The following is a 23,402-nucleotide window of genomic DNA, read 5'->3' on the forward strand; positions in this document are numbered from 1 at the left end:
ATATGGGGTTTTGCCAGGTTGGTCAGGCTGGTCTCGAACTCCTGGCCTCATGATCCATCCGCCTTGGCTTCCCAAAGTGCTGGGATTACAGGTGTGAGCCACCATGCCTGGCCTAAATGAAGCTTTTTAATTATTTTCAGATCTAGGTTTAGCAGAGAGAGAGAGAGAGAGAAAAAAAAACTATCCTGAATCCAGCACAGAGAAAAAAGGAAATGGAAAATATAGACAGTGTAAGCTATAATGGACAAATAAAAAGATCTAACATGCTAATTAGAGTCCTAGAACAAATAGAATAAAGAGAATCAAAAGATTCAGTATTTAAGGAAATAATGGGTCAGCATATTCAAGAGCTAAAGAAAATCATGAATTGACAATATAGAAAGCAATATATATCAAGCTAGATTTTAAAAGTATATCTAGAGACATTATAGAGAAATTGGAGAATACTTAAGACCAAGAGATCTTAAAAGCAGAGCTAAGACAGAGCAGCCATTGTAGAGCACTCTTTTTAGAAGCAAGAGGGCACCGTTACACTGGCAGTAAACCTCTCAATAGCAACAGTAGAAGCCAGAAGACAATAAAACATCTGCCGAAAGAAAATGTCAATCTAATATCATGCTCTCTGCACAGCTAAAGTTCAAAAATGAGGGCAAAATGAAGGTACTGTCATTCAAACAAATGGAGAGAATTTATGGAACAGCAGGACAACACCCAGGGAGCTCCTAAATGGTAGACTTTAGAAAGAAGGAAAGCAATCCCAACAGGCAGGAGGATGAAAGGAGGAATCATGAGCAAATGAATTGGTAAACATGTAGATAACTAAAATCTAAATAGAGTCTATAAGTAATGTTGATGTCTAAATTCTGAGGATTGGTGTGTTGCAGTGGCTCGTGCCTGTGGTCCTAGCTACTTGGGAGTTTGAGACAGGAAGATCACTAGAGCCCAAGAGTTAAGGGTTGCAGTAAGCTATGAGTGTGCCACTGCACTTCAGCCTGGGGGACAGATGGAGAACCCGTCTCTAAAAATAATAAAAATAAAAATTTACAATAAATAAATTATAGTGATTAACAAAAGGACAGCTAAAATACTGGATAACAACAGCATGTAGTTTGGGAGGAGATGAACAGAGTTAATGTTTATACATCCTCATATTTTTCAGTATAGAGAATGATTAAGAGAAAATGAGTGTATAATATCTAAAACAGTACAAGATCAAACAAGTAGTAAGACTCAATTTTTTAAAAAGCAAGGAAAAAATGGTTAGAAAAAGCAAGTCAAATAAGCCTAAATCAGAGGATAGAAATAAGTCTAAATAAATCAGTAATGACTCTCTATAAATAGACCAAACCATCAGTTCAAAGACAGATTATAAAATTGAATTTTTAAATGTAAAAAACTAGAAACTATATGAGACATATTTTTTAAATGACACCAAAAAGTTTAAAAGGAAGAGAAAATATGCTACACAGAAGTTAACCAGAAGAAAGCTGGGATCAGAAAAATAATGAACTGTCAAAAAAGTAATATTGGGGATGGAGAAGGCTACTTTGTAATAATAAAAGATTCAGTTCAATAGTAGGTAATTCTAAATCAATATGCATCTAATAAAGAGTATAAATAAAATTGATATAATCATAGGGAGAAGTTGACTAATCCACCTTTATATAGTGGGAGATTCCAATACGTTGTTCTCAATTTTTTTTTTTTTTTTTCAACACAGAGTCTCACTCTGTCACCCAGGCTGGAGTGCAGCGGTGCGAGCTCAGCTTACGGCAACCTCCACCTGCTGGATTCAAGCAATTCTCCTGCCTCAGCCTCCCGAGTAGCTGCAGGCACCCACCACCATGCCTGGCTAATTTTTTTCTATTTTTAGTAGAGATAGGGTTTCACCATGCTGGCCAGGCTGGTCTCCTAACCTTGTGATCCGCCCACCTTGGCCTCCCAAAGTGCTAGGATTACAGGTGTGAGCCACAGCGCCCAGCCTGTTCTCAATTATTGATAGGTCAAGCAGACCAAAAAAAAAAAAAAAAATTCAGAGCCAAGTGAGGTGGTGCACGTCTGTAGTCCCAGCTATTTGGGAGGCTAAGGCAGAGGATTGCTTTAGTCCAGGGGTTCGAGGCTGCAGTGTGCTATGATAACTCCTGTGAATAGTCACTGAGCTGCAGCCTGAGCAACATACTGAGACCCTGTCTCCGAAAAAAGAAAAAAACAATTAGAAAATGGAGGATTTAGGCCAGGCACGGTGGCTCAAGCCTGTAATCCCAGCACCTTGGGAGGCCAAGGGGTGGATCATGAGGTCAGAGATTGAGACCATCCTGACGAACACAGTGAAACCCCATCTCTACTACAAATACAAAAAATTAGCTGGGCATGGTGGCACACGCCTGTAATCCCAGCTACTAGGGAGGCTGAGGCAGGAGAATCGCTTGAACCCAGGAGGCAGAGGTTGCAGTGAACCGAGATCGCACCATTGCACTCCAGCCTGGGTGACAGAACAAGACTCCATCTCAAAAAAAAAAGAAAAAAGAAAATGGAGAATTTAAACACCACAACACAAGATAACAAGTATGGTTTATTAGACAAACATAGAACTCTGTATCCAATAATTAGAGAACAGCACACTTTCTTTTTCCCAGCACACATTTGCAAAAATTGATCATGTATTGGCTTATAAATTAAGTCTCAATAGATTTTACAGAATCAGAACCTTACAAGCCACTGTTCTGGCCACATTGAACTTGAGGTAAAAAAATAAAAGAACTTAAAAAAAAAAAAAACTATAGTAAATTAGAGTAACATTAGCTAGGGTAACTGCTACATCTCACTACTTTAAACCTATAGGCTTTTTTGGTTTACCTAATAGTCCCATGTGGTTATCCTGGTCAGTGAGGGTTTTACCCCCATGAAGTGATTGAGAGACCCAAGCTCGTTTCAGAGTGAGACTCCTCCTTCCTCTTAGAGTCTCAGTGTCTTCTTTACTCAACTATTCAGGCTTTCTAATAGTTTTATTCTTAGTTTTAATAAATTTTTGAAATTTTTTCTATTTCATCTGCATTTTCAAATGTATTGACATAAAGTTATTCATAATATTCACAATATTCTCAATTTTTAAAAAAATTCAGCTAAATCTATATTCTTTTTGACCTCAATAGTATTTATGTATGCTGTTTCTCATTGTCTTGATCTATCTTGCCAGAGATTATTAGTCTTTTCAAAGAGTTATCTTTTGGCTTTGTTATGCCTGTCTGCTGGTGTGTGGGGGGGTGTGTGTGTGTGTGTGTGTGTGTGTGTGTGTGTAGACATATACAAACATAATAAAAGAAATTTTTTTCTTTTTAAATGTTGCTTTTATCTGTGTTATCACTTTTCTGCCTCTGATACAAATCTAATTAAGTGTTCTAGCTAAATGAAGGAAAACAAGCTAAAGCCAGTTTCCTGTCCCAACCAAATTGATCTGTGCCTTAATATTAGTTACATTTAGAAAATTATGCTCTATAGTTGTTATATTATTTTGTATTTTCTGAAACATTTTCTGTTAGTCTCTTTACTAGTCTAGGACTTTCTGTTACAAGGGCAACTCTTAACTCTCAGTAGCTTAAGCAAAAAAGGGAACATATTGGCTTGTATGGTTGAGAAGGCAAGTGTTGCTGAGAGCAGGTATTCAGTGATGTCATTAGGAATCTCAGCCACATTTTCTTCTAGATCTGCTTCATCCTCCCATAGCCTTTCCCAGTGTAGTGGCACAATGGCCACCAGCCAGGCCAGCCAGCCTTGTGTCTTGTAAGCCTAGCACCTCAGAGAAAAAGAACCCAGCCCAAGGGCTCCAGCACAAGTTCCAGGATTGACTGTTTCAGCCTGTGCCCACCCCCACAACTGGTCACTATGTGTATGTGGAGTGGGGGGATCATTATTCAATGCCAGTCAACCTGCATGGGCTAAGAATGAGGGAGAGGTGGTTCCCTAACAAAACGGGTACATGAGTGTATCAAAGAGAGAGAGATGAAGAGAATGAAGGGAGGGTAGGGGGTGGATAAATGAAGAGAGTCATGTTAGTAGAAAAGGGAGATGCTGGGCTGGTGAGAACACCTGATGTCCCCTGGTTCTTAGTAAATGTTGAATTGGCTCAACAAAAGAGCAAAGGAAAAGCTAATGGGAGTGGAAGTATTAAAAGGTCATTGAAAGGAAAACTGGGCAGAGAGATCATCACAGTGATAACTTCCTTCCTACCTGGAGTAGTTCCATCATCTGCTGGGTAGTACCATAGGAGCACGAAACACATTTCCGTGCTCTACCTTCTGTTTCAACCAACTGAAATTTCAGCTTTAAAGAGATATCCTTTTCATTGTGATATGTATCTCCAGGATTCCTAGAAACGTCTGTAGCCACTAGTCACATGTAGCTATTTAAAGTTAAGTATAAATTAATTCAAATTAAATAAATGTAAGGACTCAACTTCTCAGTTATGCTAGCCACATTTCAAGTGCTCATTAGGCACATGTGGCTACCATATTGGATAGCTCAGATATGGAACATTTGTATCATCACAGAAAGTTCTATCGGACAGTACTGACTTAGAGCAATAAGCTGTTACCAGCAATTTGTTGTTATTAGGTGTCTGTCTAGTGACCATTACTCAGAATTGGTTGAGAAATGTTGATTATGACAGAAGAAATGAGAGAAGCTGCCTGGGACCATCTGTTAGCCCTGTTTTCACTTCTTTAAAGGATTTCAGCTCCCTTAGGACTTTGCAGTGGATCTCCAGATGGGATAGTCTCTGCCATCACAGAGCTGGAATTCCTGATGATCCCTTTGAAACAAGCCCAGAGAGACATCCAGGGACAGTAGCCCAGGAGCCACCTGAGAGCAGTGGTGCTTGGGAGAAGGGGAGCTTGAGAGGCTCCTGGTGTCAGAGCCCTTGAGGAATGTATTGTTTAAGGCAGTCAATACTCATTGTCAGGTGTCATAAATGTCTACCCCTTGTCATGTACTTGATCATCTTTTAATGTTACATAAGTGAGATAAAAACTGATTTTTTTCCTTTTTCTTTTTATTCTGCAGACCTATCCCTCTTTGCTCTGTTGTTATGATAAATAGCCAACTTGATAAAGTTGAAGGAAGGAAATTTTTTGTTTCCTGTAATGTTCAGAGTGTTGATGAGCAGACCCTATACTCAGAGGCGACAAGTAAGAAGCTGGTCATATCTCTTTCTTGGGGTTTAGTTGGGTTGGGTTGGGAGTTTTGGTTGATTTGGGTTTTGTGTGGGTCAGGGGGGTGTTTTGGTTTGGTTTGGTTTTTTGCCCGGGTATGATAACCCACACATGCCAAAAAATTCTTAATTCCCTGTCATGCAAAGAACAAGTTAAAGATATTCTTATACATTGCTAGTAAAGGGCGAGTTGCCAACATCTATCAAAATTACAGCCCAATGCAGAAGCTCATGCCTGTAGTCCCAGCACTTTGGTAGGCTGAGGTGGAAGGATCACTTGAGCCCAGGAGTTCGAGACCAGCCTTGGCAACATGGCAAGACCCCATCTCTACAAAAAACACAAAAAATTAGCTGGGCATGGTGGTGTGCGCCTGTAGTCCCAGCTACTTGGGAGACTGAGGTAGGAGGATCCCCTGAGCCCAGGAGACGGAGGTTGCAGTGAGCTGAGATCGCACCTCTCTGCACTGCAGCCTGGGTGACAGAGCCAGACCTTGTCTCAAAAAAAAAAAAATTTACAAAGTGATGTGTCCTTTAACCCACCTCCAGGACTTTATCTCACAGGTATAATAACTGCAAAATTATAATGTGTTAGATTGCTATCAGGTTCCAGTGATTGTGTCACTCATGCAACATTATTTGCAATAGCAAAAAAAACAAAAATGGCAAAACATGGCAAACATAGCTATCCATCAATAGGAGACTGGTTAAAGAACTACAGCTCACCTATAAACTATATTGTATGTATGTGCCATTAAAAAATGGTGAAATACTGTGATGCCATAAATAAGAAAAATATGTCTATACTTATGTGTGTGTAGACTGTCCCAGGAAAATCACACACATGACCTGTTACTTCCCAGGAGTACTGAGGTTCATCCATGTTGTTGACTGTGTTCACTTGTTTGTACCACTGTGTAATACTCCACGTGTGACTATCCCACAATGAATGTCTCTCTTCCGATGACAGGCCTCTGACTATTACCAACGGGGCTGCTATAAACATTCTTGTTCATGTCTCCTGGTGGTGTGCATGGGCAAGAGCTTGGCATATACTTAGGAATAGGATTTCTGGGTGGTAGAGTATTGCGAGTGTTCAGCTTTACAGAGGAATGCAAAATTGTTTTCTAAGCCTGTACGAAATTAAACTCCCACCAGCAATATATGAGATTCTTTAGACTCCCATCTTCTCTAGCAATTAGTGAAGTCAGACTTCATTGTTTTTGCCAGTCAAATGATTATAAAATGACTTCTCGGTGTGATCTTGATTTGCATTTCTCTGATTACCTGTGTGGTTGAGTGTCTCTTCATATGTTTATTGACCATATTTTTTCCCATTCTGTGAAATTTTTGTTTGTTTAGCTTTTTTCCATTTCTCATTTTCTTACTGATTTATAGACATTCTTTGTATATTTTATATCAGAACAATTTTTTTTGTTGGATATATAAGTCGCACATACCTCCTTATGGTGTGTAAGTTGTCTTTTATTTGCTTTAAGGTATCTTCTTTATGAACAGAAGTTTTTAATGTCAATTTAGTTGCATTTATTACATTTTTCCCTTTATGGCTAATGCTTTTTGTATCTTGTTTAAGAAATTTATTTTTCCTCTTAAGTATGAAGCATTTGCAGGAATGACGGATAAAAGGAGCAGGTGGAAAATAATAATTTAAATCCACAGTCAATTTAAGAACTCCATTCCAGGCTGTGGTTTATACTTCTTGTCTCACTAAACCTTTCAATATCATAAAGGTGCCAAATGGCTCTCTTGTAATTTTAGTTCTTATCATTTCCCTGACTATCTCTAATGGAAGTAGTAATGAACCATGAAATGGCCAAGTTGTGAGGACCTGGTTACCCAGGGAGAGGTAATACAGTATTGTGATAGTCAAAAGTTGATTCTTAATTTGGCTGCAAAATGAGAGTGGACAGATAGACTGAAGGGACAAATGTGAATCTAATCCCTCTTTTGTATATGTCTTTCCATTTAGAGTAGTCCATCAGATTGAAGTCAGTTGACAAATAATCATCTGCTGTTATTTTGTTTGTTTAGGCATATTTATAAAGCTGAATCCTGCTAAAAGTCTGACATAAAGAGCTGCCGTTGAACTCCATCCCATTCTCTCCCCTCCAGAAGAAGCAGTTGTCCCCCGAATACTCTGCTTCCTCACTGCTGAATCCTCGTAGGGAGAAGCCTGCCAACAGTGACCTTCCAAAACAGCCAAAAAAGGTGTTAGCATTCAGAATATATAAGGAATTCTTACAACTCAACAAAGAACCCAGTTTAAAAATGGGCAAAGAACTTGAATGGACATTTCTCCAAAGAAGATATGGAAATGGCTAACAAGTATATGAAAAGATCCTCAACATCACTAATCATTAGAAAAATGCAAATCAAAACCACAATGATCACACCTACTAAAATGCCTATAATTTTTTTATTTTATTATTATAATTATTTTGAGGTGGAGTTTCCTTCTTGTTGCCTAGGTTGGAATGCAATGGCGGGACCTGGGCTCACTGCAACCTCCACCTCCCAGGTTCGAATGATTCTCCTGCCTCAGCCTCCTGAGTAACTGAGATTACAGGCACCCGCCACCACACCTGGCTAATTTTTTGGTGTATCTTTAGTAGAGATGGGGTTTCACCATGTTGGCCAGGCTAATCTATAATTTTTTATTTTTAAAAATAGTGTCAAGGAGGATGTAAAAAAAATAGAAACTTCATACATTGCTGGGTGAATACAAAATAGTGCAGCTGCTACAGAAAAGTTTGGCAGTTCCCCAGAAAGTTACCATATGACCCAGCAATTCCACTGCTAGGTGTAAATACAAGAGAAATGAAACATACATCCACACAGAAGCTGTTACACTAGTGTTTATAATAGCATTTTTTCTAATAGCCAAAATGTGGAAACAACCCAAATGGCCATTAATGAATGAAGGGATAAACAAATTGTGGTACACACACACACACATACATACATATAATAGACTATTATTCAGCCATACAAAGGAATGAAATACTGAAACATGCTGCAGCTTGGATAAACCTCAAAAGCATCACATTAAGTGAAAGAAAACAATACTATGTTTAGAATAGGCAACTCCATAGAGACAGAAAGTGGATTAGTGATTAATATGGTTTGGCTGTGTTCCCACCCAAAATCTCATCTTGAATTGTAATCCAAATTGTAATCCCCATGTGTTGGAGGCAGGACCTTGTGGGAGGTGATTAGATCATGGGGGTGGTTCCCGCATGCTGTTATAGTGGTAGTGAGTGCATTCTCATGAGATCTGATGTTTTATAAAGGGCTTTTCCCCGCTTTGCTCAGCACTTCTCTTTCCTGCTGCTGTGTCAGGAAGGATATGTTTTCTTTCCTTTTTGCCATGATTGTAAGTCTCCTGTGTCCTCCCCAGCCATGCAGAACTGTGAGTCAATTAAACCTCTTTCCTTTAGAAATTTACCCAGTCTCGGGCAGTTCATAGCAGTGTGAGAATGGACTAATACAGTGCTTACTAGGGGAATGAGGGTGGTGGGCATGGAGGAGAGAACAGGAAGTGATTTAAGTGATTACTTACAGTACCGTTTTTCTAGGGTGATAAAGAAGTTTTAAAACTAGAGAAAGGTGCTAGTTGCATAACATTGTGAATGTACTAAATGCCAATGAGTTGTACATTTTTAAATGATTAGGCTGAGGGTGGTGACTCATGCCTGTAATCTTTGGGAGGCCAAGGCGGGAGGACCCCTTGAAACTAGGAGTTCAAGACCAGCCCGGTCAACATGGCAAGACCCCATTTCTACAAAAGAAAAATTTTGAAAATTAGCCAGGCATGGTGACAGGTGCCTGTAGTTCCAGCTACTTGGGAGGCTGAAGTGGAAGGATTGCTTGAGCCCAGGAGTTCATGGTTGCAGTGAGCTATGAACATGCCATTGCACTCCAACCTGGGCAACAGAACAAGACCCTATCTCAAAAATAATAATAATAATAATCAGAAATTGGAACCCTCATACATTGCTGGTTGGAATGCAAAATGATGCAACCATTCTGGCAGTTCCTCCAAAAGCCAAACAGAATTACCCAGCAATTCTAGTGGTAGGCTTATACCCAAAGGAACTGAAAAGAGGGATTCCAACAGATCGTTGTACTTCAGTGTTCATTGCAGAATTATTCATAATAGCCAAAAGGTAGAAACAACCCAAATGTCTACCTACAGATTAGCAGATAAACATAATGTGATATATACATACAATAGAATATGATTCAGCCATAAAGAGGAATGAAGTTCTGATACATGCTACAATATGGATTAACCTTGAACACATTATGCTAGTGAAATAAGATTTTAAAAGGACAAATATTGTGTGATTCTATTTACATGAAATATCTAGAATAAGCAAAATTGTAGAAAATATATTAGAGGTTACCAGGGGCAGGGGAGTGGAAGGAATGGGGAGTTATTGTTTAACAGGTACAGAGGTGGGATGATTACGTTTTGGAAATAGTGGTAATGGTTGTACAATATTGTGAATGTAATTCCTGCCACTGAATTGTACACTTAAAAGTGGTTAAAATGGCGAATTTTATGTTACATATATTTTACCACAACTTCAGAAGGTTATTGTAATTTACCAAAAACCATTGAATTGTACACTTTAAATGTGTAAATTGTGTATTATATGAATTTTATCAAAACAAAGCTATTTAAAAAAACAAAAAAGATAATACTAAAACTGCAAGTAGAGGCTGGGCACAGTGGCTCACACCTGTAATCCCAGCACTCCAGGAGGCCGAAGCAGGTGGATCACTTGAGGCCAGGAGTTTGAGACTAGCCTGGCCAACGTGGTGAAACCCTGTCTCTACTAAAAATACAAAAATTAGCTGGGCATGGTGACGGGCACCTGTAGTCCCAGCTACTCAGGAGGCTGAGGCAGGAGAATTACTTGAACCCAAGAGATGGAGGTTACAGTGAGCCGAGATCACGCCACTGCACCCCAGCCTGGGTGACAGAGTGAGACATATCTCAAAAAAAAAGCAAGTACAAGCAAACAATAAGAAGATGGCAGAGCTGACACTTGTACTACCAGGAGCCCTTTGCCAGCCACGTTACAAAATTAAAACAGCGACTCACATGCTCAATTTCACTGATCTCGCTTTAAATACTACTATAAGATTTTTCTAGTAGAAAAATGTGAAAATATTATTTGTATTGATACTAAATAAAACTTTTAATTGTTAAAATTAAGTGGTCTGGAAACTATCAATCTCGCGTGTGTGATATTTTGTTTTAAAGTGTTTTGTAGATATTGTTTATTGCTTAAATTAAAATTGCCCAACCAAGGGACCTTGAAAGTATATATATTATTTTTCCCATTTCTGCCTTCTCAGGTCCTTCCTAAACATTCCCTTCACCAGCAGAACTTTTTCAGACTCATCCCACTTATCTTTAACTCTCTAAAATCTTACAGTACTATGACCTGAATCTTACTTAATTCTCTAATTTTTTAACAAGCTAATAAGCCAAAAGCTCCTCCGGATGGATGGATGGATGGATGGATGGATGGATGGATGGATGGATGGATGGATGGATGGATGGATGGATGGATGATGGATGATGGATGATGGATGGATGGATGGATGGATGGATGGATGGATGGATGATGGATGGATGGATGGATGGATGGATGGATGGATGGATGGATGGATTTGAGACAGGGTCACACAGTTTGCCCACGCTGGAGTGCCGTGGCACAATCACAGCTCACTGCAGCCTCAACCACTCGGGCTCAAGTGATCCTCCTACCTCAGCCTCCTGAGTAGGTAGGACTACAGGCAGATAGCTTGAGCTTAGGATTTCGAGACTAGCCTGGGCAACATAGCGGAGGCTCCATAGGAGGAGAAAAGATGGCGAAGAGAAGCGATTCACAGTTTTTGGAATGTGTCTAGAAGCAGCTAGGTGGAGTGAGGGAGTTGCAGCAGGAGGGAGGAGAGCAGAAAGAGGCAGGAGCAGGGAACAAGAATTGGAAGGGGAAGGGGTTTGTAGAGTCAGGGCCATGAAGTAGCTCACCTCCAACGTGGGCCCCGTTCAGCCCCTTTGGGTGGCGGAGTCTGAACTAGGAGAAGCGGCCATGTGTGACCACAACTGAAGAACTGTGTCTGTCTGTTAAGCATCGTAGCAGTGGGAACCCAGGCCCACCTACTAGGAGCACCCAGAGGTGAGCCTCACTCTCGGGAGAGGAACTTCTTCACCCGATCCTGAGAAAGCAGTGGTGGCTGTCATCATGGAAGCAAGGGTGTGCTTGGGTAGCCATCACCACGGAAGAAAGACAGGCTCAGTGGAGGATGTGCCTCAGTCACCACAGGGAGCCATTGGAGACATGGCAGAGGTGACAGCAGCACCAGCATCCACCCTGGGCCCTTCAGCAGCCTCCCACCCTGTTTTCCATGTGAGGAGCTGGGGCTGCCCCCTTGGCCCTAGTGGCTCCTGGCTTCTTGGGCTGCCTACAGGAGGCCAGGAGGAGCAACCCTGAAGCAGGGTAGGAAATGACACGTTGCCTACCTGCACAGGTTGGAGGTGGCTTTGCAGCTCATATACTAAACTTGGGGCACCTTCTGTTAGACCAGTATTCACACCCCAAATAGTGTGTGCACAGTTATGAATGACTTTAATGAAAATGAAGGTCCCTGCTGGCTGCCCTGGGAACATGTGCCCAACCTTGAACTGTGGCAGTTCACGCGCCTCCTGCCAGCCCTCCCCAGTCCTCACACTTGTGCTTCCAGAGCATAGCAGTCTGGCCAAGTGCCAATGGGGAGGGACAAAAACAGGAATGTCAACTTCCAGGGGCAGCTGACCTTACTTAACCTTTTCATGAGCATATGTGCAATAGATTAATGCAAGACTTTTACCCTACTTGGGAGAAGCAGTGTTAAAGACGACATACAGAGGCTGTTTATGAAGAGGCAGTATCCATCTGCAAGTGAAAAAAAAAAGATGAATTGGCCCATAACGCTTCTCTTGAGTTGTTCAAACCTACTGCAATACAAGTAATTAATTGTGAAAAAAAGAGTGATAGCTATTACTCAGTTACAATTTGCTAGGCATTGTGTAAGCACATTATTTGTGTCACCTTCTTTACTCCTTAGATACTATTGATAGCCTCAATTTACATGTGAGCAAACTTTGTGAGGCTTAAGTAAATTCCCAAAATCACACAGCTATTCTATTAAGTAGGTACTCTTATTATTCCCATTTTACAGACGCAGAAGTTGAGGCAAACCTGGGATTTGTATCTGGGTCCTCCTGGCTTCAGATCCCAAACTTCCAGCATCAGGATTCACTACCCCTCCACAATGACCAACACAGAAGTGCGTAAAGGTGTGATGGTGTAAGTGACAGATCTTGGAGAAGGCAGAGGTGGAAGAGACATTTCCTTTATCACTGCACTTAAGGCCAGAGTTTCCCATTTGCAATTTTGAAAACATTATATTTTATAAAAAATAATACCCTGATCAAGAAATTGATAAAGTTAGGCCAGGCATGGTGGCTCACGCCTATACTCCCGACATTTCAGGAGGCCAAGGTGGGAGGACTGCTTGAGCCCAGGAGTTCAAGACCATCTTGAACAACACAGCAAGATCTCATCTCTACAAATAATTTTTAAAGTTAGCTGAGCATGGTGGAATGCACCTGTGGTCCCAGCTACTGAGGAGACTGAGGCGGGAGAATCAATTAAGTCCAGGAGGTCAAAGCTGCAGTGAGTCATGATCACACCATTGCACTCTAACCTTGGTGACAGAGTGAGACCCTGTTTCTAGGAGGAAAAAAAAGAAATTGATAAAGTTTTGATAATAAGGAAAATTTTGATAGTGGTATATCATTAATGTCAATGTTAGGATCAGAATAAAACTCCTCTAGAATAATAAAGTAATGAGCAAATAAAAGTGTTAAGGACTGGAGTGGATGTTACAGAGTGGTCACTAATTATACATTAGCCTAATGTACAGTAGCCGAGGCGGGAATAGAAATGAAATAAATGTTCTAATTTAGGAGACAACACTTGGGCCATTGATTGCCTCTGAAATATGTTATTGTTCTTCAGGTAAAAAAAAAAAAAAAATCTCAGCAGGTGTAGATAAAGGTGACAAAAGGAAAACGTACTAGAAACAAGATTCAGGAATAATATCTACTTCACCCAAATCTAAAATATAGGAAAAATGTTTTCATAAAGTCACCCAAGTGCTCAGTTCATTTATAAAACACCCCCCGCAAACTTTAGCGATTTTCTAAAGAGCTCTAGGGTTGAAACACGAACTGTAGCACTTGAAAATGAGCCTTAGCCAGAAACACCACCTTCACCCCTCCCCTCTCTTATTTTGTCTCTGTTTCATCCCTTCTCTCCCAAAACACAATCTTCACAATGGGGACACGCCTCCTCCATCACCCCCACCCTATCCATCTCTGGGTCAGAAATGTCTAGGCTGTTGCTAAGATATAATCATGGACACCAGTTGTTTTCTTGTTTGTCATCTTCTGTCCCTTCCTCCCAGTCTTCTGAAAACAGAACCATGCTGACTTGGCAGAAAGCCCTTAGAGTCAAGCTGGGTGAGAGGACTGCCAGTCAAACCTGGCCACTTGACAAGCTTTGATCAGCATAGCTCCCCACCCCCTTGACCACAGACATTAGTCCAAGCAGGAGGTACATAACCTAACATTAGAGTCTTTCCTGGGATTTCATATGTGGATGATAGGTGAAGGAGAAAACAGATTGAGATGGATTTTGGAAATGCCATCCATGAGGCTTGATGTGTGGATGGACAAGTCACGTAACCTCAATGAACTTGAGTTTTCTTCTCTTTACAATGAGGGACTTGAACCAAAAGCTCTTGGAAGCACCTCCAAATTCAGTCTGAGGGTTCTGTGGGGCTTCACCTATGATTAGGTCAGTTCGTCTGGTCCAGTCATGCCCTTTCAGGGACGAGATACCTGGCAAAATTATGCATCCAGGGAAAATTTCTCTTTCATAAGCTCAGATACAAGGTTGTCCCCTTTGCCATCATTTTGCCCTTCTCCTTATCAAAATCTACTTTAGGTTCCCATTTAAACTAAGAAGTAAAATACAGGCCGGGCGCGGTGGCTCAAGCCTGTAATCCCAGCACTTTGGGAGGCCGAGACGGGTGGATCACGAGGTCAGGAGATCGAGACTATCCTGGCTAACACGGTGAAACCCCGTCTCTACTAAAAAATACAAAAAACTAGCCGGGCGAGGTGGCGGGCGCCTGTAGTCCCAGCTACTCGGGAGGCTGAGGCAGGAGAATGGCGGGAACTCGGGAGGCGGAGCTTGCAGTGAGCTGAGATCTGGCCACTGCACTCCAGCCTGGGCGACAGAGCGAGACTCCGTCTCAAAAAAAAAAAAGAAGTAAAATACAATAACTAATTTTATGTTATTGTATGATATAATAAACTAATGTAACATAACTCTTACATTATGACCCTTCACAGGAATATTTATATTTTATTTTATTTATTTATTGTAACAGAGATGGGGGGGTCTCACTATGTTGCCCAGGCTGATCCTTGAACTCCAGGGCTCAAGCAATTCTCCTGCCTCAGCCTCCCGAAGTGCTGGGATTACAGGCATGAGCCACCCAGCTCAGCCAGAATACCTACATTTTAAAAGAGAAGCAAAACTTTATGATGAACGATGCATGATGCAATAACTATCAACATCACAATTTCTTAAACTCATTCCAAGGTTCCTCCACATAGAAACATATACACAGTCTTCCTTCCCTTCACAGACTTTGGAAGGTCTGTGTGTGCTTGTGTGTGGTAGGTATTATGGAGGTATTATAGAGTCAATGTGGGAGTGAGCAGATATATATGCGAATGTGTGTATGTGCATGTATGTGCATTTGTGTTTATGTGTGTAAGTTTATGTATGTGTGTGTGCATGTATTTGTGTGTATGTGAGTGTGTGCGCACACCTGTGTGTATTGTATAGACGTGTGTGAGTATGCATGCATGCATGCGTGTATGTGTGTGAGCGTGTACATCCACATCTGTGGATGTGTGAGTGTATCTATGTGAGTGTAGGTGACTGCATGTGCCTGTGCATGTACTAAAAGAGCCAGTTAACTCTGGAGCTGCAGTTGCTGAAGGTGGGGCGGAGAGGAAAGCCCACAGTGCCAAGGAGTCAGGCCAGCTCAGGCTAATAGAGGGTGCTGGGGAGAGCGCAAGGCTTTCTCTCTCACCCTGGCACCAATAAACTCTACACTGAAGCGGTTATAGCTGATGGAGCCACCAAGGCACAGTGGCCATGCCATGTGCCCAGTGCCCAGCTGTGGGCAGCAGAAGTGCCCCTCCAAGGAGGCCACAACTCCAGAGTTTCCCTGCGCTGCTGAAGGCCAGGAGCCACAGCCACAGGAAGGAAAGGACTTCCCAATGAATTATTTCTATGTCTTCATAGACAGAACCCAAGACAGCCTCAGAGCTACACACTTGCAGACAGCCCAGCTTCCAGGAGGGAAAGCCATGGTCAGGCTGGTTTAGTATGACCCAGTCTTTTCAGGGCACTCAAAGAATGGAGTGTCATTGTTTTCCCTCATCCTCTAGAAGCCCAAAGATAGAGCCCTACCAGCCCCCAGGGGAAAAAGTACCTGTTTTTCAGTTGCTAATTATTCCTGCCTGGGCTCAAATGGAAAGAATTCTGAGAAGAAAGGGGCCCTCCCCAGCGCTGACTGAACAGAGTCCTGAGGACTGGCTGGGGAGAGGGGAGGTAGAGAACCGTGGCTATGGGGATCTGGAAGGGAAAGGTACCCAAAGAGGGAAAGGGCTCCTTGTCTGGGAAACACAGAGGTAGGTAGGGGTGGCTGGGGGAGAACCTTGGGAGGCTCCCCTGCAGGGACAGTGCTCAAGAGCCCCACAGGAGCCTCCTGGGGCCTGAGGAGGACTTGCCTGCACCCCACCCTCGTCCGCCTGCTGCTGTGACTATCAGCAAGGACAGTGCCCTACTGGGGCCATGAGACTTGCTCCATAGCCATCTGTTAGCCTGTGTTGAACACACTTCAACCCTGGGATGTCCCTGACCTTGAGGGAGGGGGCTGGTTCCTGGGCATCCTCAGCAGCTGGTGAAGTCCACATCACCTGTACTTGGAAGCCTCGGGAGCGTGGCCCCTGAGCTGGCTCAGGCACCTGAACAGCCCTGCTTCAGAGTTCTCAGAGGAGAAAGGGGCTCAGGATGTCAGGGGTGCCAGTCGTTTAACATGCTTCTTAACAGGAAAGTGGCCTTACTTTGTACCCCAAGCTGGTAAAGCAGATATGCTAGTGGCACTGTGTGGCTGTCCCACTAGTTTGAAAGTATCCCCTCTCAAGCTATGATCTGGATTTGAGGAGGAGAAGATTGCAGTACAGGGCTGGCCAGGGCCTCTGAGCCCCACCTCAGCATGTACGCATGCGCGCGCGCGCCACACGCGCGCGCACACACACACATACACACACACACACACACACACACACACACACGCCCCTTCAGGATGTCACCACAGCTTTCTGAGCCTGGAGGTCGTGCCTCGCTGCCCCTTAGCATTTCACAAATAGGAACTCAGTTCTAGTTGAGCAGTGGTCAGGGCTCTGACATTTGTGGAATGGCCTCGGGTTTCCCCTCAGTCCCAACAGAGCTCCTGTTTCTGTCCCCTGCTGAGACCCCTGCATCAGCCCTGTGATCACACCGGCAGCTGCCCACACAGCCAACTCCTGCCTACCAGCTGCGTGGCTCCCCTAGGCAAAAAGTCCCTGTGCCATGGCCCAGTGGGCCCTTCAAGTCCAGCCTCCCAGGGTTCCTCTGGGCAGAGCGCTCAGTAACCATTTATTTTAGCTCCCATCCTGTGCCCCGTGTTTTGTCAAGACAGTCTTTTCCCTGGTCGTGGTGAGTCCTCACCAGCCCAGGATGGTCTGAGGGTGGGTTTGTGCCTTTCCCAAAGCTGCCCATTGGCACCTTTCTCCTGTAACAAAGACCAAAAACCTTAGAAACCAGATGAAGCACAAACCCTGAGGTACCATAGAGCCAGCTGATTCATTAGTTTCAACATGCAACAATTACTTTCCTTTTCAAAGAGTCCTCTGTGGGTGTCCAGGTGTAGAATGAATCTCAAGAAGGTCCCTCCCAGAGGGAACCAGGAAAAAAATGGCTAATCTGGGAAGAGTCACTAGATCTGCGGCGGGCAGACAGGCAGCAGACTCCTGGAGGGCCTGGGAATGAGCTGAGAACGAGGGGGCAGGACCGGCAGCCCACAGGATAGGATCCAGTCAGAGGCATTTGGTTTGGCTCAGGCAGTATTTTTATAAATTACGATAGCAGCATCTGAAAGTTAGAAGTTTTCACATAAAAGTCTAGATTTGCGCCAGCTTTTCTTGAAAAAGCAGAGACGCTGGCAGCTGGGCCTATATCATGGTAACTCCCACATGGAATGAGGCCAGGGTTGCCCCCAAGTCCCCTTGGGTCTGCCCCACCACCCCCCTATTATGCACAGCTGCTCTTGCCTAGCTTGCCTCTGACCCTTAGCTCTGCAGGTCAAGGAACCCAGCTTTCCTGAGGGCAGGGCAGCCTTGGCAGGAGTTTGACAAGGAGCCCTCCAGAAGTTGCCCGTGGTAAACCTGCAGGGGCTGAATCTTCGGGTGGGATCTGACGTCTAGAGAAGGTCCTTCCTCATCCAGAATGGCGAGATGGGAATCAGCCCGGACAGCACCACTCCAAAGTGCTGGGAGTCCCACGATCCCATGGGGAGCCAGCCAGTCCACATCAGGGGAGCTCAGCACATGTCCATGGTGATCTGAGAAGGGCTCCCAGGGCCACCCAAGACAAGGAGGGCTTTGGGAGACTTCTGGGAATGTTAATCATCTTCATGTTTCCTCTTAGTGGTTAACAGTAAATGTCTTTGAACAAAACATGTCCTGTGAATTTGTTCAGGGGGCAACAAAGAGGACAAGGTGGGGAGACTGAGTACTCCATAGTCAGCCTTACAAGGGAAGGAAACTCCAACTCCAAAAGGTAGAGAAGTGAGAGTGAGTTTAGATCTGGAACCAAGAGCTGATCTGCTGAACCTACCAAGGCCTTGGTTACTCCTGCTCTTGCACTGTGAGCCAAAGAGGTTGCTCACGCAGTGGTATTGCTGGAGCCAGGTCCTACTGGTTTACAAAAGCTGTTTGGGCTCACCTCCTCCCAACTGCACAGTGACTTCATATTGAGAGCTAGAAATCAGCCACCATGGGAATATTGACACTGCAGAAATGGGCAAATGCTACAAATCAGAGCTCCCCCAACCTCACCCCCAGCCCCAGGGCAGACTGTTACATGTTTGCCTGCACACCACTGCTGTGGACCACCGGCAGATCAGGCCCAAGACGTGCTTCTGGGCACAGGTCATACCCCAGGAAGAGAAGCTTTCAAACTCAACATGCACCCACATGTCCCAAACTGGAAATGAACCGGGCCGGCAGTAAGCTAAACCAAAACTCAGCAGGAGTTCTCAGTTGTGCTTAACCGGCACTGGCTTCCTCTTTTTTTTTTCTGATTGTTTCTCCAGAGACTCCAGGCCTGAGGAGGGGCTTTCTTGTCTCTGAGGTGAATTTTCTTTATTTTCTCTGAGCTAAATTCACACAGCAGAAGGGTTGGGGCTAAAGTTCACGTTGTCACAAAACCCATCCAAAGTATTAGCTGAGCACCTTTCCACCTCCCTGGAGAGTTGACCACTTGACCCACATCCAGGAAGGGCTTTGCATTGCAGAAAGCATCCACAAGGCATGTGGAATGGTGGGAGGAGGAGTTGGAAAGGCGGAAAGGAGCACTTTCTCAATAATCCTAATTTTCTCTTCCTGGATGGCCTTGGAAACCTCCTTCACTCTCCTCCAGCCAGCCTAATTCGGGGCCACATCCATGGTTGTACCATCAGTTATGGATGTTCTTCTCAAATACCCTAATTCTTTCCTTCTGTCATGCCCTTGATCCAGCTAGAGCTGCTCTGCAGCATCACAGACAGTGCCAGAGCCTCCTGGTAGGGAAGTGAAAGTTGACCTCCACCAGTTGTCAGCTCCTTCCCTTCGCCTGTTTTCCCCTGGACCACATCATCCAGCTGAACCTTGGTAATTATCCACTCAAGAAAATAAAGTGATACAGGAAACAAATGTAACTGTAGTATGTGGCAAGGCTGAGAGCAAAAGTTACATAATCATAATTCTGTGAATATTTGAAAGTCAATTTAACCAAAAATCGTCAAACAACCAACATAGGAGGCAACAAGATATCCAGACCCCACTGGGATCACCATGGGAAAATCGCTGGGCGACAACCCAGCTGATGCGGCGCTCAGCCAATAAAACAGCAATTTCCTTTCCCAGGTTCACCAACGACTTTTTTTTTTCTTTTAATTGAGACACGGTCTCACTTTGCCACCTAGGCTGCAGTGCAGTGGCACAATCTGGGCTCACTATTGCCTCAAACTCCTGGGCTAAAGTGATCCTCCTGCCTCAGCCTCCTGAGTAGCTGGGACCACAGGCACACACCACCATGCCCAGCTAATTTTTTTTCTTTTTTGTAGAGTTGGGGTCTCACTATGTTGTCCAGGCTGGTCTCGAACTCCTGGGCTCAAGTAATCCTCCCACCTCAGCCTCCCAAAGTGCTGGACTTAACAGGCATGAGCCACTGCACCTAGCCACCTACTGGCTCTTTATTTTTTTTGAGACAGAGTTTCACTCTTGTTGCCCATGCTGGAGTGCAATGGCGCGATCTCGGCTCACCGCAACCTCCGCCTCCTGGCTTCAAATGATTCTCCTGCCTCAGCCTACCAAGAGCTAGGATTACAGGCATGCACCACCATGCCCAACTAATTTTGTATTTTTAGTAGAGACGAGGTTTCTCCATGTTGGTCAGGCTGGTCTCGATCTCCCAACCTCAGGTGATCCACCCGCCTTGGCCTCCCAAAGTGCTGGGATTACAGGCGTGAGCCACCGCGCCTGGCCCTACTGACTATTCTTAGGAGGACATCTTTCCTCCTGGGGCCACCTTGCTGGATCCAGCTCCCAGCTGTCAGGGTTGCCTGAGGATCCATCCCCTCTTGCTCCCCACTCGCCTTTCCTCTGACTTCTCTCCAGTTCACCTACCCTTCTTAGGATTTTTCTTTTTCTATCCTGTCTTCTCAAGTCCATCCTTCCAGATCAAGGATGGACCCAGAGAATGAAGGAACGCCAAGTGCCAGGGGAGGCCTGGGCAAGCCACAGGCACAGGGTACCAGCTACAGCTGTTGCGGTAAACTGAGGACCAGAGAGACAGATATGGAAACACAGGAGGATGTTTATTTTAAGGTAGGCACTGGCTCAGTGAATTCACATCCAAAAAGCTGAGCATTGAACAAAGACTGAGCAGGATTTTTATAAGCAGGCTTACAGAAGCAAAACAGAGGCAATTCATCATATAATGACAGGTCACATAATCTATAGCATAACTGATGACTTGGCATAACTTGTGTCTTTGCATAGCTGGTGGCCTTGTAGCTGTGTGGAAAGAAAAAAACAAGAACTGGCTAAATACAGACAGACATTTGTCCATTTTTTTTCCCTTCATCCTTGCTCCAGACAGGGGATGTCTGGAGCCTATCCCTTTGGTTTCGACTTCTCGAACAGCGTTATCTTATAACTGTCTTTGAAGTGAGCTTGCTAGGCAGAGGAAAACTTGTTCTTCCTTTCTTTTTAACTTTTGCCTTGTCACATTCTGGGCCTTGGCTTTTACTTCTCAGACTAGGTCACTACGACCTTCTTATAGCCTTGTCTGTTACTTTTCTTGGAGTGAATGAATGTAGTACTTATTATTATTATTATTTTTAAATTTCTGCCTCACAGCAACGGCTGTGGCCCAGGGCTGAAAATGAGTGCTGCCAGATCTTCCCACTTATCTGGGGATGGCAACCAATTCAAATATCTTTGCTTAGACCCAGAGCCTGAATCAATAAAAAAAAAACTGGTTCCAGCTGGGCATGGTTCCTCATGCCTGTAAATCCCAGCACTTTGGGAGGCTGAGGCAGGTAGATCAGCCAAGGTCAGGAGTTTGAGACCAGCCTGGCCAACATGATGAAACCCCGTCTCTACTAAAAATACAAAAATTAGCCGGGCGTAGTAGCAAGCGCCTGTAATCCCAGCTACTTGGGAGGCTGAGGCAGGAGAATCGCTTAAACCCGGGAGGTAGAGGTTGCAGTGAGCCGAGATGGTGCCACTGCACTCCTGGGCAACAAGAGTGAGACTCTGTCTAAAAAAAAGAAAAAAAAAACTGGTTCCCCCCAGTCCTTGAGGATGTTTAATTCAAACCTTTGCAGGAGGTGAGGAGAAATATTTATATTCCAGTCTTCTTCTAGGGCAACAAAATACAGAGGGTGAACCAAATCTTTTAAATTTCCGCATTAAATCAGTTTCATCTTTCGGAATCTGCCAAAATTTCATAATCATCACAACTATTATTATCATTATCATCGTTATGATTCCACCTTTGCACAGGTCTGATTTTTTTTTTTTTTTTTTTTTTTTTTCTGAGACAGGGTCTCACTCGGCCTTCCAAAATGCTGAGATTACAGCTATGAGCCACCGCATGAGGCCTGATCTTTAGAGCATGCTTTTATTTTAGTCAATTTAAAACTGGGACTTTTGGCCGGGCGCGGTGGCTCAAGCCTGTAATCCCAGCACTTTGGGAGGCCGAGACGGGCGGATCACGAGGTCAGGAGATCGAGACCATCCTGGCTAACACAATGAAACCCCGTCTCCACTAAAAATACAAAAAAAAATTAGCCGGGCGTGGTGGCGGCGCCTGTAGTCCCAGCTACTCGGGAGGCTGAGGCAGGAGAATGGCGGGAACCCGGGAGGCGGAGCTTGCAGTGAGCCGAGATCGCGCCACTGCACTCCAGCCTGGGCGACAGAGCGAGACTCCGTCTCAAAAAAAAAAAAAAAAGGCCGGGCGCGGTGGCTCACGCCTGTAATCCCAGCACTTTGGGAGGCCGAGGCGGGCGGATCACAAGTTCAGGAGATCGAGACCACGGTGAAAAAAAAATAAAAATAAAAAAATAAAAATAAAAAAAAATAAAAAATAAAATAAAATAAAACTGGGACTTTTTTTTTTTTTTTTTTTTGAGGCGGAGTCTCGCTCTGTCGCCCAGGCTGGAGTGCAGTGGCACGATCTCGGCTCACTGCAAGCTCCGCCTCCCGGGTTCACGCCATTCTCCTGCCTCAGCCTCCCGAGTAGCTGGGACTACAGGCGCCCGCCACCACGCCCAGGTAATTTTTTGTATTTTTAGTAGAGACGGGGTTTCACCGTGTTTGCCAGGATGGTCTCGATCTGCTGACCTCGTGATCCACCCACCTCGGCCTCCCAAAGTGCTGGGATTACAGGCTTGAGCCACCGCACCTGGCTGCTAAAACTGGGACTTTTAATTGAAAATTGGCAGTTTAAATTCAATAGAAGACACAACGCCACCAAATAAAGCCCACCGCCTTGCAGATGTTGGCTGAGTGTCCCTTCCCACTCACAAAGCCTCACTGCCACGCTCACCTCACTGCCAGCACTGCCTGCTGACATCAGCCACTCCCTGGGCATGGGGTTCCCAAAGCATGACAGTATACCTGCCAAGTTGTTTCCTCCCAAATTATGTTCTGCCCTCCCCATCAAGCCCTCCCCCACCCCAACTCCTATCCCCAGCCAGAGACCAGCAGGTGAGACTCTTCTGTGCTAACCCTTGTCTGGGATATAAGAAGAGGTGTCGGCCGGGCGCGGTGGCTCACGCCTGTAATCCCAGCACTTTGGGAGGCTGAGGTGGGCAGATCACCTAAGGTCAAGATTTCAAGACCAGTCTGGCTAACATGGCAAAAATACATCTCTAGTATACAACCCCATCTCTAGTAAAAAAAAAAAAAAAAAAAATACAAAAATTAGCTGGGCGTGGTGGTATGTGCCTGTAATCCCAGCTACTCTGGAGGCTGAGGCAGGAGAATCACTTGAACCCGGAGGCGGGGGTTGCAGTGAGCTGAGATTGTGCCATTGCTCTCCAGCTTGGGCAACAAGAGCAAAACTCCGTGTCTCTCTCTCTCTATCTCTCTCTCTCTCTCTCTCACACACACACACACATGCGCACACACACACACACACACACACACAAAAGAGGTGTCTAA

At 44.4% G+C, this 23,402-nt stretch overlaps 1 protein-coding gene across 5 annotated transcripts in view; it reads left to right on the forward strand.

Annotated features, from left to right (window-relative positions):
- Positions 1-18,040, forward strand: part of LOC105497868 (thioesterase superfamily member 4) — a 53,396-nt gene extending 35,356 nt beyond the window's left edge. The window contains exons 5-6 of one of the 5 annotated variants that reach the window (XM_071085419.1): positions 5,059-5,183; positions 12,461-13,228. In XM_071085419.1, the coding sequence (XP_070941520.1) occupies positions 5,059-5,183; positions 12,461-12,576 (241 nt within the window). In that variant the 3' untranslated portion in view covers positions 12,577-13,228. Of the gene's footprint in view, positions 1-5,058; positions 5,184-5,421; positions 10,462-12,460; positions 13,229-17,763 lie in introns of those variants that run through there. The other 4 variants (XM_071085418.1, XM_071085424.1, XM_071085425.1 and 1 more) reach the window with 4 other exon arrangements.
- The last annotated feature ends 5,362 nt before the right edge of the window (positions 18,041-23,402 follow it).

The sequence above is a fragment of the Macaca nemestrina genome, chromosome 1 (assembly GCF_043159975.1).
Source record: "Macaca nemestrina isolate mMacNem1 chromosome 1, mMacNem.hap1, whole genome shotgun sequence".
Classification (NCBI taxonomy): domain Eukaryota; kingdom Metazoa; phylum Chordata; class Mammalia; order Primates; family Cercopithecidae; genus Macaca; species Macaca nemestrina.